The sequence below is a fragment of the Haliaeetus albicilla genome, chromosome 11, assembly GCF_947461875.1.
Source record: "Haliaeetus albicilla chromosome 11, bHalAlb1.1, whole genome shotgun sequence".
Taxonomy (NCBI): Eukaryota; Metazoa; Chordata; class Aves; order Accipitriformes; family Accipitridae; genus Haliaeetus; species Haliaeetus albicilla.
The window spans coordinates 38,630,923-38,645,914 of NC_091493.1; the positions used below are offsets into that span (position 1 = coordinate 38,630,923).

A 14,992-nucleotide genomic window follows, 5' to 3' on the forward strand; every position below is an offset into this window, starting at 1 on the left:
CTGTTCCCCCCTCTTTTCACCTGTGGCCAGTGTGTATCGGAAAGGAGGACACATTTCAGCTGCTTTGATTGATTTCAGATTCTTTCTCTAAGAAAGGCATCCAAGCAAACAGAAAAGGATTAAGAGTTGTTGCTTAGCCAGTCAGTGTAGGTACAGTTACTGTTTAATGAAATAGGAACTGTTAGAACCATCTCTGGCAACAAGTCAGCATATAGTCTTTTATAGAGATTTTAAGAGAAGAGAAAGCTAGCTGCCAAATTTATACAAAATGCATGTAGAGTTAATTGTGTAACAGGATAACCCACAATTTGTTTTATAGATGAGTATTTTTGGGGGTATTTTTCATAGATTCTAATTTTAGGATTTTCTTCTGCAAATCGCTGCTTTAATTATTTCATGCTTAAATTGATTTTCAATCACTTTACCAAGTGTAAGTCGTCTTTTGGTTTTTTTTAGGTTTGGGATTTTTTTTTTTTCCACTTTGGTATTTTTCTTTTTACTATAACAAGTGTGCCTGATGTTAGTTGGCAAACAGCAGCTTTCTAGTGGCTGCTTCTGCTACTGAGGAGAAAAGTGTCAACTGTGTAAAGCTGATGCTGTAGATTTCTTTGTGCTCAGCACAGTAAAAACAACTTACGGGGGTGGTGGCGATGAGTCAATTCAGGGTACATATCTGCTGTTGGTGCTGTCTTTGTTGGCATCTCGATGTTGGTTGGCTGTAATACTTAGGTTTTTCTATTCAAATCAGTGTTGCCACTTCTCTTTCTTCCTGTGGAATATAAACATTTCATTAGAAGGAACTTGTGAGAGTTCAAAGGATAGATATAAGCTCGAGGCAGTTCTGCTAATGGCTTAATAACTGTATTTCCACGAGACCCTTTGTGGAAGACTTCAGTGATAAGGGAAATCTAGTTCTGCGGGGAGGAGGGATTCCTCTAGGGTCACGCTGGCTCCTCGCCAAGGGCACGGTAGGCTTGCTTGCATTTTCACAGTCCAGACTTCAGTAGGTCCGGCTGATAACCGAGCCTTTCCTCCTTCTTGTCTGTTGTACGGTCTTGCTAAACTGTTTTTCTTCGGAATGGAGACCTGTTGTATTGAAATTTTTAGACTGTGAATTTTTGGCTATAGTAAGCCCGTGTAAGGGAAGCTCCATGCATCTGGTTCTGAACACCTGCCTAACTCTTCCCTACTAAGGCGCCTTCTAGATGGTATTGCTGCAAAGTGCACAGTGCAAAGTCCTGAATCTGTCTTGCACAGATTTCCAGTTTCCCAGGTTTTTTATTAGTTAGTCAAGCTTCCAGCTGAGGATTTTACACAGTATAATCAGACATACTTGTGTGCTGTACTCATGTTTCCGCTTGAAGCACTAGAGGATTTATGAGTGTTTTAAAATACTTTGTAAAGTGTATTTTTTGTAAATGAAGAGCAGTTACCTTAATGTATGTTCTTACATTTTAGAATGTGTAAAAAGAAATCTTTAGCAACTAGAAAAAACCCCCACCAGTTTAATAATTGTGGTTTTTACACAACAGGTTTGTGGGTGACTTTGAAACTTCTTCCAGGAGATATTCATCAGATTAGGAAAGAGTTTCCACACTTAGTGGATAGGTCAACAGCCGTGGCTCGGAAAATGGGGTTTCCTGAGATTATTATGCCTGGTAAGCCATTTGTGAATTAATGCTGCTTTGTTATATTTTAATCTTCTTTAAATATCTGTATGTATGGAAACATGGGGGAGTGGGGGGGGCAGATGAATTTGAGGTATGGTACACATTAGAAATAAAAGATCATCAAAGAATTTCGCCTCATTTAAAATAAACGTAATTTGGTAATACCTGCCACATGTGCTGCATCAATAAATAAAACTAACACCCTCCTCCCCCGCGCCAAAGACGTGATCTCACAGCAACAGTGGAAATTCTCTTCTTCCAGTGAAGAAAAATGTATAAGTAGTACACACTTCATATTATCTCCCTAGCAAGGGCATATGTAAACTTATATCTCTTGTGATGAATCCAAACCAGAAAGATTTTTCAGAGCAACAGGCTTGATTTAGAGATATGCAAGTCTCTTAGAGGTTGTACTAGATTTGAATAATGTTTTTGAAAGAAAGCCATACTGTCTTTAATACATATATTCCATGGATGTTCAATTCTGGTGTTTAAAAAAAAAACAACCCCAAACAAACCGTGGTGCTTCTCAAAATAAAAACTGCCTTAAGCAGCAGACTACAGAAAAAACCCTGCGCTGTCCTTTTCAGATAGATGGGCTCTGGAGGATCCATTAGATATTTTCAAACCCCGTCCCAGTTCCAGCTCTCCCTGTGGTTGCTGACTCTGTTTGTCAGATGTTTTGCTGTATATCCAGTATGGTGTAAGTGCCTCAGTGCCTCTGCTTGTTATGATCATATGCTGGTGTGTAAACCTCTGCCTCATGAAATTGTTGGAAATCCCCTCTTTCCCCTGTTCATTTTCAAAATTTCAGTTGAATTGGGGTGTAGTTGAAGAGCATTTTAAGACACAAAGCTAAATACAACCCTCCCCTGTAACACCCAAGCCAGCAAAAACATCAAACCACTTCCTGATGTAACAAGTTAAACAGACCTCTGTAGGCTGTTAAATATTTTTAAATTGCAAAATATCTGTGTATGGGATAAATTAATGACTGTGTTGAAACTCAGCATTTCAAATTAATAATGAAAGAAGTTGCATTTAAAAAAAACCAAAACACCGCCCCCCCCCCCCCCCCCCCCCAAACGTGGAACTGAGGTGTTTTTTGAGTACATACTCTTAATGATGATGTGGTATTCTTTCAGTCCAGAAATAATGTGTGATTTTTTTGTTGTTGTTGTTTGTTTATTAGATTCAGCTTACTGCACTACAAGTTGATAGTTCAGACTTCAGAAGTCTTAGCACAATTTTAGCTAAACAGCTTTTTCAGTACGACTAGTTTTGAATATTCAAGATACCATGGCTTTTAAATGTTTTGCCCTGTATATGTGTGATTGCTGTTACTAAAATATGTTGTTTATTGTTTATCATTGGTTTCACAAATCAATAGGTATACTGTAAAAATTGCTAAGAACTTTGTGCTTTGCTTTCTCTTTTAGGTGATGTCCGTAATGACATCTATGTAACATTGGTTCAGGGCGACTTTGACAAAGGCAGTAAAACAACGGCAAAGAATGTAGAAGTTACAGTATCTGTTTATGATGAAGATGGGAAAAGATTAGAGGTATTAAAGTATCTCACATCTGGGTCTTTGTGATTTTGATACGTATCTGTTTAAGCCTTTTCAACATCTTTGTATTTGTCAACTGAAGTCCCTATTTTTATGTACAACAAAATTTTCCCCTTTGTCATAACTAAATACATCTTGTCGTATCAGTGCATGCACTTTGATACTAATTTCATGAGGAGCTCTGAGCGTGAGCCATTCTGTCTTATTTTGACCTACTTCACTGATTTTGTTTATTTGAATGAAAAATTGGAGTTTAAGATAGACATAAACATTTCCTCTTTTGTTTGTGTTTTCAAGAGCGTTATTTTTCCTGGTGCTGGTGATGAAGCCATCTCAGAGTACAAGTCAGTGATATATTACCAAGTAAAGCAGCCTCGCTGGTTTGAGACTGTGAAGGTATATAAACTGTTACAATAACTTCCTCTGTATGGGTTAATATGCAATTAATACACGTTTCAGTGGAGAGCCTTGAGAAACAAAACTAGGGAAGTTCAATGCTTGTGATCATGTTTAGCAGGACAAAAGGAAAAGCTCAACTAAGGAAGGTTTTCAGAGACTGCTGGAAAATAGATTTGACTTTTATTGCATAATGAATTTTACTTCATCCTTTTGGTCAAGATGGCTGTTACGGGGGCACTCCAACATCCATTTAGGAACGGTTTACTCTATTTCCATGAAGCTGAGCTAGAGAAGCAGGGTATTAATGTTAAAACACAATTGCTGTAGTGTTGAACTCATCAGTGTTTTCGGATCTGGCTGATTGTGCTTTAAGCTTGCTGAATTTTCTTGGGCAGTAACATTTTAGCTTAAATGCCAAGTTTTAATATTACAGAGGAGGCTGATGTAAGCTTTATAAAATATATTCTGTCTAGCTATAGTCAGTGGGAGCAGTATACGTGTACTGAGAAGGGACTTAGAGGTACTCCCCACACCGAATTCTGAGTGCAAAGGTGCTCTTGTTGCATCTGTAGACAGAAAGTGACTGCTAGGGAATGGCAGAAACCTAGACGTGGTATTGGGGGACAGTGTACAGCACAGAACCTGAATGTGGGTGTGATTAAGAAAATATGGTGGCTCTAGGAAAAGTACTGGAGGAGAAGAGCATTGGTTACATGTCTGCACATTGATTACTTGTGGATCCAGATACATTAATAGTATTTGTAGTCCAAGTGTTATGTACATAACAGATATGTTAAGACTTTTTACTTCACTGCTGTTGATAATCAAGTTCACCTCTGAGTCAAACTCAAGAGGGGCCCATTCTAGAGCTGGGAGGAGTGGTAGGGGAGGCTTTGAGGTTAGGGCCCAACATCTGAAGTTGCATGTCTTGTCGGATAACTTAAGAGGCTTGCTTTGTTCCTTCTCTCTTTCTTCGTGCAAGAATTGGTGATTTTCCTGGGGAATCTGTGACCTTTCAAGGTCTTCTATGGCAAAATGGAGCTGGTATTTAACAGTAATCTTCCTGAAAGCGCCAAGGAAATTGTTGAAAGATGTTTAGATGAGATTTGGTAGTGGTCGATGATGTTTGAAGATACTGTACTGACTGTTTTTTTTCCTCCGTCCTCTTTCCCAATATATGAAGGTTGCAATCCCCATTGAAGATGTGAACCGCAGTCATTTAAGGTTCACGTTCCGTCATAGATCATCACAGGACTGTGAGTAATTCAGCCTTCTCATTATGGTACTTGTCAGTGTCTGGTGCCAAAATCTGCTGAAACAGGCATAACGTTCCTAATCTGTTAACTGACTATTGTAATACTTTTAGCGCGGGGATAAGTTTTTTGCCTGATTATTTTATGTTAGCATCTCAGCTTCTTTTTCCTTTACATCTTGTTCACCCTTACCAATTGACATCAAGTTTTTCCTTTCCTGCCTAGTTATTTCTCCAAGTCAAATAAAAGGGATAGTGAATAAATCTTTCAGTTAGCAGCTGTGAAAGGGTTGCGGTATTGTGTATCTTAGAAGTAGGTGGGTAGGGAATAGTAAAGATATTTAACAACCCCACGTGTGAAATGAGAACATGAAAGAGTTTACAGTAGGCTTGGTATCAGTAGTTGAAGACTTAGCTATTAAGAAACTTGGTTTCTGCTTCTGGTTCTCAGACTGACTTGTGGTTTTTTTGAAGTAATTTTAGTCTAAAAGATATTTGAGAGCTTGTGGTTTTCCTTGTCTTTCCTGTAATGTTGCTGGCAGCTGAGATGCTCTGAGCTATTGAGGATCAGATTGAGAGAGCTAGACATCTTCCATTTGTCAACAGTTGTTTTGTAGTAAAGTTTGGGGATTATGCCTTGGTTGTGGTAATGTTCATTCTGTATACTGGTTACAGGGGCTGGCTCTCTTAGTAGGAAAGCCCTTCTAAATCTGCAGCAAAATTTTTTGCTGTAGAATAAATGCGTAGACAAAAGCGTTAATCAGGTAGTGTCCACTGCATGCATTTTAAGATGTGTAATACTCTTCATGTATATGTATCTGTGCAATATATAGTACATTACCCCATGGCGGTTATTTAATTGAAGCTGTATATTTTGCAAATTGATCATGAATAAAAGATTTACTTAGTTTAGAAAATGATACTTGCTAATGAAAACAATATGCCGAAATCAGTATCATTAGTATCAAAATTATGACTGTGCACTACAAATTACTAGTGTCAGAAGTATTTTTATGATGACTCAAAAATTTTGGTTGGCTGTGGTTTAAATATGAACTAGAGGCCGTGCTTTAGGTCTGTGGGGCTTTCTCACAGGCTCCTTGGGCCAGTCAAGTTGATTGCACTTACCTTCTGGTTTTACTTCTTAACTTACTTTGTGATTTTTTAATTGCCCTGTTGCTTTGTTTTTACTTAACTTTTGATAACAGATTTTGAACAATGAGAGCAAACTGAATGCAGTTTCTCGTTCGTGTTGGTTGTAGAGTGGGTCAGCTTTCCAAACTTGGATGCTTCATCTGTAGTTACGAATCCTGTTTCTGCTTTGGTTCTAATGTTCCCCCTCCAAATGATAAAGCCTTGTTGAGATCCTCAATGCTGGTCTTTAACTCATTATTTTAGGTACCAAGCATTGCCATTCTTCTAATTTCTAAAAACCTGAACACCATAAATGCATCAAATTTCTGTTTTGTTTTTAAAGAGTTGCCTTAATCCAGCTTTCTAAAAGAACAGACAGAATATAGAAGTATTAAGCATCTAGTTATTGTTGGTGTGGTCAGATTCTTACACATTTATTTTGCATTTTTTTTGGTTCTGTCTTGTGTTTAGAAGACTCTTCTAACTTCTTATACACTTTCTCTGAGAATCTTTACTATGGTCACTCATTTACAGGTTATCCGTGTTTTTGAGATTTAGGTTGACTGTCTGTATAAGTATCAAATACTTAATTATGTGGTGGGTTTTTTTTGTTTGTTTGTTTTTGTAACAGCCAAAGATAAATCTGAGAAAATATTTGCCCTAGCATTTGTGAAGCTCATGAGATATGATGGAACGACTTTGAGAGATGGAGAACATGACCTTATAGTTTACAAGGTAGAATTTTGAGATACTTTAGTCTTTCTGTAGTCGTTAGCTCAGCTGGCTGACTTGTAGTGAATTACTGTTACAGAATTGCACAGAAAAAAAGTGTTAGAGACTATTTTGTTAGATCAAGCAACTAAATAGCAAGTACTGTGCAATTTGCATATTTGGCAGCTTGATTGTTAAACCTTGAATAAGTTTTGCTGGGGATGTTTTAATTTCAAAGGCACTTGTTACTGAGTTTTATGTGGGTTTTAATGGCTGAGAAGAGTTACTTCTGTAGCCCTATAAATATTACATCTTGGCTCTAATCTGTAGACAGGTTAGTGCTAAATTACTGTTAAAGACTCACTGGGTAGCTCCAATTCTGGAGCAAACCTAAGAAAATCCAGTGTAAATAATTTTTTTACAATAATATTTTTACTAGATATTTTCAAATTGTTTTGTGTTGTATTAAAACACTACTGTAGGCAGAAGCAAAGAAGCTGGAGGATGCCTCGACGTATTTAAGTCTACCATCCACTAAAATAGAATTGGAGGAAAAAGGACACTCTGCAACAGGGAAGAGCATGCAGAACCTTGGAAGCTGCACCATCAGCAAAGACTCTTTCCAGATTTCAACTCTAGTTTGTTCAACAAAACTTACCCAGAATGGTAAGTTCCTAGAACTGCTGGAGCTTCTGTTCCTTGCAGTTGGAGTAGGATTGTATGTACTGCTTTTCCTGCCTTCTTCGTCCTCCTTCCTCTATGAATAGATGGTGGGTTGTTTGCCATGCAGTCTTGGATTAAATTGTCTGGATGCAGCAAAAGCTTCTACTGAGTTTGTGTACTATCCAGTCTTTTCTCTGTCCATGGGCTTTGTTTTGCTTTAGAGCAGTACTTGTCTCTAAGAAAAGAGAAGAATCCTGAGTTAAATGGAAACAGGAGTATTGTTTGCCATATAGTTGAAACTTCTGTACTGAAATACACTGAAAACAGGCTCTGTGGCATTTTACTTCTCTGTGGGTGTGAATAATAGCACTAAGGAAGAGGATGAGTTTGCTTTCAAGCGTAGGTAATATCATGGCTCTGCTCCCAAATAAGCTATTTCATGTTATTTCCAAGGTGCAGTATCCATATCTTACGCCTGAAGAAAGCTCTGATGTTTTCTTGTGTTGGGCAGAAGGGATGTGAGCATGAGAATGTATTGCATGGAGGTCATTCTCGTGTTCACCCATCTTCACATGAAGACAGAGTACCAGGAATGGAGTCGGCATATTTTGTTCCTTTTAAAACTTGGCCTTATATACATTTTTCATGTGTATTTGTCAGCTGGCTGACTGCATCCAAACGCTGTGGAATGTAGAGCTGATGGCAGCCACCAAAGCAAATATTTCACATTTCCAGACGGTGCCCTCTCTGTAATTTTTGTGCTTCGTTGCCATGGAGCAGTCCCTTGTTCTCTTCGCTGCACCATAAGTAGACTTGGGAGTGTGGGTGGGTCATTGAGATGTGAGTGAGTCATGCCAGGAGAAGGGATCATTCCTTCGTGACTCGGGAGAAGGGACTGCTCAGTTTGGATAGATCTGTTGGGAGTTGAGGTTGTGGACGAGGAGGGCTTGGGACATGGGGTGGGTGGGAATAATGATTGGATTGTCATGTTAATGAGTTCTCCTCTGTCCAGGGGGAAAGTTACTACTCTGGTATGACTTCGTCGTCAACTCATAATTTTGTTGCAGTGTTTTTCAGTGGCATCTCTGTTATAGCACATCCTAGGTGTTTCATATTCAGAGCACATCAGATTCACTGCAGTCTGGCAGTCTTATAGCCTAAGAGGGTGTTTACAAAAAATTCGGAAATTATTTTGGAATTTCGTAGCAAAAATGGGATCATAGCTCAAGAGTAACACAGTAGTTTTGAGGTTTTGTAGAGTGCAGAAACCAGCATGTGGAATTGAGCTGCTCTTTGTGATAGGATTAGGTTTTTCAGTCTTTTCTCAGTCTTTCCGAGTGCTTGTTAGTAGTTAGAAGTATCTCACAGCGATCAATGTATTGACATTGTTTTCACAGAACTATTATTAAAATTAAGACTGATCATTGTTTCATGCTTAATTTACATATAATTTGCTTTGAACTTTTGGTCTTTATTTAATGTTACTGTTAATGGTTGCCTGTGAAACTTTGAGAAAAAGTTGCCAAAGCCTTTTCTCTTTCTTCAAAGTATTTTGCCATTATTAAGCAAGATCGCCATGTACCCTTAAGCAATTTAGAAAAGAAACAGAAAACTTCATCATTAAATTCCTCCCTCGAGTATCATTTTTCATTTAAAAATTGGCAGCGCTGTTCAGATTATAGTTTCTAAAGCTGACTTTAACTTCTGTAAAATTGTTGGTTAATATTATTCCTTTAACTTTCTTATAAATAAGCAAGTAAAAATCCATGATTATCCTCATTTACCAAAATGGTGAGCCAAAACATAATTTTCTCCTTTTGGTCATCTTGTAATAGTTCTTTCTTCACCATCCATAAGTATCTTAGGATTGGCTTTAAGACTTACTTTTAGTAATTCTGAAACTATGTTAATAAATCACATGGCTCTTTCTGCATTGTATTTGATGTTGCAGACTATCTTTTTATATATAAGCTCTTTGAACACACACTTAACTTCAGTTCTCTATGAACTGTAAGTTTTTAATGTTGCTTTTCTGTTAGTAATTGATGTCCTTAGCATCTGAAAGGTCTCCAAAATAGCAAACTTGGCCACTGGTAAGACTTCAACTATTTTCTCTGAGAGAAGGTGATAGTATGAAGTATCTACCTAGTTAACATTTGAGCAGTAGTTAGTGATTTGTGGCAGAACATATTATAGCAACACATTTCCTGGCCTTTTCTTAGATTTTGCATTTAATTTTGAGGAAGAGTAGCAATGTAAACCAAAGAGGAGGACCATCTGAAAACAAGAAAAAAACCTCACCAACCTCCTCAGGAATCGGTGAGAAGATCAGCTTTTGGACACATCAGAAGTTGCTGTTCATCATCACTTTGCTTCTTGGCCAGATTCTCCTTTGCCGTCTGAGGCAGAAGAGAATGTTCTTCCTCCCATATCCACAGGACTATGGCAGTGCATGCCTTTATTCTACAGGTATGCCCTTTACGGGCTGAAGAAACACTTTGACGTGAACATCAAGTGCATTTTTGTGTGATGATACAGAGCTTCTATATTTAAACTCTGGAATTTAAGAATGGATATGAAACTGTATCAAACTATAGAGATGTGTGTGTTGAAGTCATGACTGACAGTGGTGGTGGCACCTGATGTATTAAGAGGCAATGTGGCCCTGGGTCCCCAAATTCTCTGGGGGGCGGTTGGCTCCTTGATACCTCACACTTGCTTTGCTGCTATTTACATGTTGTGGGGCATTGAATGCATCAGCAGGCACCCCGAGTTTGTGGTGGTGTGAGTTTGTTTGTTTGTTTGTTTTTTGTTTTTAAATTTTTGTTTTGTTTTCTTTGTTTTTGTTTGGGTGTTTTTAAGGTCAGAAGTGAGGAATTTGATCCCATGCTTGCACTTAATAACATCTCAGTAGATCTCTCTGGGGTGGGAAATGTTGGGCCTTCTGTTCTTAGGGTAAATGGATAGCAAGGTCTGTTTTGAATCTGTTCCTGATGTCATGTCCAAGTCAGGGTTGTGTGTTGATTTTGTTTTCCTTTTTCTGAGTAGGTCGTTGAGCTATGACAAACTGAGGTCTTGTTTCCTCCTGCATAGGCAAGGCAGTTTTGGTATTTGAGTCGTCTTTTTCTGTCAACCAGAAGCTGGAGACACCAGGAAATCCAGAAGGAGGGGCAAAATGGCATTAAAAGCGACATCCCCCTGTGGACAGTAAATCTTAGCAGTGTCTCTTACAAGACTGTCAAGGTGGATGCCTTTTATTATCAGGGTGATGGGAATAGAACTGATACTGGATTAATGGGCTTGCTGGAAAATTTTTCTGATTACCAGTAGCCATAGAGCTGTCTAGTGTTCTGCATGTATATTTGCTGTTGTGAAGCATGCAGGGTGTCTGTAAGGCCTATTGAAAGTATTTCTGTGTTTTCTTTTCTTCGTGAAGGACTCAAACCTCTAGATAATAGTGACTATTGCTCATCTGGAGTCAAGACTTTGAGGAACCAAGGAGACAAGTCTTTCAGAAAACAGTTGAGAAGAATTTTACTTAGTCATTCAGCACAATTGCTAATTTAAAAAAAAAAAAAGCAATACACATGATATGGTAAATTCAGGTGCTACAGTGGCATCAAAATGAAGATGTGAATACAGAATTAAAATAAAACAAGTCCTAAAGAGTGGAAAACCAAATGCTTAAAGTCAAGAGGGAAGATTATTTCAAAGAACACACAGGAATTTAATTAGAGTGGAAATATTATCTAACTTCAGTTCAGTGACTGGGCTTTGAGAAAAGTTTGGTTATATATATGGAAACCTTTGCATAAATACAGGTCAAGGAAAGTATATAACCAGGAAGTTGGACCATTTGCTTCCAATTGCTAAATAAGATGTAAAAGAAAATCTTCATACGTAGTCAACATAATCATAAATTACATTAACCCAAATAAAGTAGAGTTGCTGTTGGCTACTTGGCAGGCTAGATGTTTGTTCTAACCCTTTGGAATTGAAAATCCTCATTCTGTCATCTTCCCCTGATATTTTCTGATCATATAAATTTCCTCTGACCTAGGCTATGTTAAGTACTATTTACTATAGGCTAAAATACTGTTTTACATTCTTATCCTATTCTACTTACTGTATTATTTTATACCTAGACCTATTAAGAGAGCAGGATTAACTGACTGACTGGTACTTTGCTGGGATTAATGCTTGCAGTAACAGAGTGAATGCACATTTTTACTGTACACTGTAACTTATTTTTCTCTTTCTGGTACTTGGGCTGCATTGACATTTTCTGTTCACATATGTATATTCATTTAGCATTTGCTGTGTCATCATGCTGAAAGTACACATGGGTTTGTTTTCTTGGGGCAATACACGATGCCATTCAAAGATAGTCTGTGGGCTGGCTTTTGTTGAGATCATTTCTTTAGTCAAGCTGGTGCCTTTTTAGAAGTCAGACTGAAACCAAATTCAGTGGTGGGAAGCTGATACAAACATATTCATGAAACATTTTGGATACCTCATGGAAGCATCTTTTCTTTTCTTTTATTTCTCTCTTCTATTAATGTTGAGTTTCCAAGATTTTGGTTTCAGCCTATAGACTTCTTGTAGGAGATTAAAAAAAAAAAAAAAAAAAAAAAAAGGTAAAAATTGAAGGCTTGGATTGTTCAAATCTTTAATGTAGGAAAACACTCTCTACTTCTGTTCCCAAAGAGATAGTTAAGAGGCTTGGTTTGAGTGCTGCTCAGAGGGGAATCTATCCCAGGGAGAACTGCAGGCCATTCCACTAGAAGTAATTTTATTTATTGCTTAGAATGAAAGATTTTGGGGAAAGTATAGCAGCTGCTCTGGGTTTCTGCATATATTTTCCAGCATATACTCTGCAGATGCATGCCTTGGTAAACATTTTGTTGGCTGCTTTGAAAGTTTGAATAAAAGAAGTGCGGGGGTACTGGTTGGGAGAAGTGGTCTGTCCTTATTGTTTAAGAGTTACATTAGGCAGAATTCACATAATATTAACCATGCTGGGGGTGGGTGATGTGCAGTAGTAATCCGGTGGCTAAACCGAAGGTAGACAGTCTTTAAAATCTTCTATTTGTCTCTCTTTCTCTGGGCGGCTTCTACTGAGGATGAACTGTCTTTACGGATAGTTTGTTTTGTGCTGAAAACTGACTTTTAATGGGGCAGGGAGGAATTTTTCCCTGATGGTAGTCTGGCTAAGGCAGGACAAGCTTGGGGTTTTGGGTTTGTGGGCAATTCATGTCGCAACTCAACAAGTGCTAGGGTGGGTTTAACTTACTGGTGCTCCAGTGTGGTTGTTAATATTCACTGGTGTGCTTATTTGCAGGGGAACCCCGATTGTGAGTTCCTCGTGAAAAGTTTTCCTTAAGGGAAACTGAAAAATGGTGTTGTGGCTCTTCATGACTAATAAAAGAGAGTGAGCTTGCCTTCTCTTTTCCCTTGTTTATCAGTGAATGCTAAAGTGACATGATGTTAATAGCGGGATGTAGAATTTGTGGACGAGACCGTTTGCAGTTGATTTGTTTCGTGATCTGATCTGTACCCTAGCTCTCCATCACTTGGAACCAACCAAGCAATTTGGGCATTGTGAGTTATTAAGCAGACAGCTTTCCACTGAATTAGCTTAGTTTGCAACTGTTTGCCTTGCATTGTGCCTTATTTTCTTTTCAGTTTATTCAGTGAGAGCAAAGAAGCTAGAAACATTAATGCTGGAAGAGTCACGGCCCTGTAGATATGACTGTGTTGGTGGCTGACTAATTTCATTTTGGCATCTTTTTCTAAACACACAACTGTTGTGTACAACAAATTAAAACTGAGGGATCAGACTTTCTTGGCCTAGATTTTAATGCTGACATTTCAAAAGCAGGCTGGTTTTTTGAAAGCCTTTCAGCGTTCTTTCATGATAGAAGTATTGTACTAGGTTTCTGCAGTGTCAGAGGCATGCTTGTAATACATTGTTGTCCGGTGAAAATGGCTGACCTAAGAAAGCAAACGTATGTGTCCTGAACATAGTTATGGAGTGTGAGTGAAAGTAAATATCCTACATGATATAATTGTTTTTCTTATTCCTAGTTGATCTTTTGGGACTTCTGAAATGGCGATCTAACACAAACCTATTGCAGCAGAATTTGAAGCAGCTGATGAAAGTTGATGGTGGTGAAGTGGTTAAGGTAACAAGTTAATTTCTTTAAAACTAAATTTGGTGTCATAATTTTGCTGAATCCCATACTTTGAGGTATTCATATCTTTTGTTCTGTTCCCTGCATTCCCCTCTCCCTCCCCAACCTCACTGCACATGCTTGCACATTAAATTGTAACCAGGTATCTCTCAGCCTTCAGGATGGTTAAGCCCTTCTCCCTGCCCTCAAAGAACATTTCGGAGGTTGAGTGCTGGTAAAACATATGTAAAATGCAAATTTCTGAAAATGTAGGGTGTTTTTTTTTTTTTAGCACTTCAGTGAATTTTTATATATAGATACATGAAGGCAAACAGTGTTTTTCTTTGCAAGATTAGAACATCTTGGAATTCATACATGGTGATATTAAATGTATTTTTAATATATGGACATGGAATGCAATCCTACTGTGTGCTGCTGATATTTAAAAAAAATATATTATTTCTCCTCAGAATACTTAGCTGAGGCAAGTTGTTTACATTTGCCAAGGCCACTGAGTGATTGTAGAGACCTACATAAAGACAGATTTAGCTGTGGAAAAGAGTAGGCTGGGACTTTATTGAATGTGTTGTAATAAATCAAATCTAAAAGAGTGTCAAAAGATGTAATGTATTGGGGACAGATGACCCTTAAGGGCCTGTAGTGTTGCTTCCTTACTTCAGTGGATTTTAATTTGGTTAATAGAAGCATAATGAATGCCTCATCTTGAAGTAACTTAAAACATCTGAGAATGCTGATATCCTTTATTGTGGTGAAAATAGTATCTCGCATGATTTGTTTTCCAGAAAGCTTCTACCTGCTGCTATTTTGTCATGGATCATTTCATAACTAAAAACTTGACACTGATACTCACTTCTGCCAAGTGCTGTCATAGTTCTGTCATTTGTAACTTTCCCTCCTCTCCTAATGACATCACAGAGTGTACAGCAGATTGCTGCTTGATGGATATTGGTGATTTTAGAAGCATCACAAAGGATGCAGCACAAAGGAGGGTTAAGTAAAAGCAATATCGGAGCAAGTTCCCCAGCTGGTGCACACTCACTGCTCCCTGCACTGTTGCAGGACTTCTATGAAATCATACTCCCTTTTCCCTTTTGCATAGGGATCTGAGCAGAACTCTGCAGAGGACAGAAGAGTGAATGTTTAATATTGCTCTCTTCACCACTTTTATTCTTTTTTTAAAGACCACTGTTTATGTTATCCATCTCTTCCAGGAGTGTTCAGAAGATCTTTGCGTAGACTGCTCTGTCGCACGTTTGTAATACCTAGTCTGTAACTGTTCCATTCTGTTCTTTCAGCTTTTTTTGTCCTTCCCGTTTTTAAATACGATACATGGTACAGTCTATGTATATTAAAAAAAGTATGCATGTGATAAAACACATTCAAATTTTCTGTTAAACTG

At 38.1% G+C, this 14,992-nt stretch overlaps 1 protein-coding gene across 2 annotated transcripts in view; it reads left to right on the forward strand.

Annotated features, from left to right (window-relative positions):
• The window catches only part of DOCK1 (dedicator of cytokinesis 1), a 313,031-nt gene that overhangs the window by 46,242 nt on the left and 251,797 nt on the right, over positions 1-14,992 (forward strand). For both annotated transcript variants that reach the window (XM_069797209.1, XM_069797210.1), the window contains exons 13-19: positions 1,533-1,658; positions 3,110-3,234; positions 3,538-3,636; positions 4,823-4,895; positions 6,657-6,760; positions 7,219-7,402; positions 13,487-13,584. In XM_069797209.1, coding sequence (XP_069653310.1) covers positions 1,533-1,658; positions 3,110-3,234; positions 3,538-3,636; positions 4,823-4,895; positions 6,657-6,760; positions 7,219-7,402; positions 13,487-13,584 — 809 coding nt within the window. The remainder of the gene's footprint in view (positions 1-1,532; positions 1,659-3,109; positions 3,235-3,537; positions 3,637-4,822; positions 4,896-6,656; positions 6,761-7,218; positions 7,403-13,486; positions 13,585-14,992) is intronic.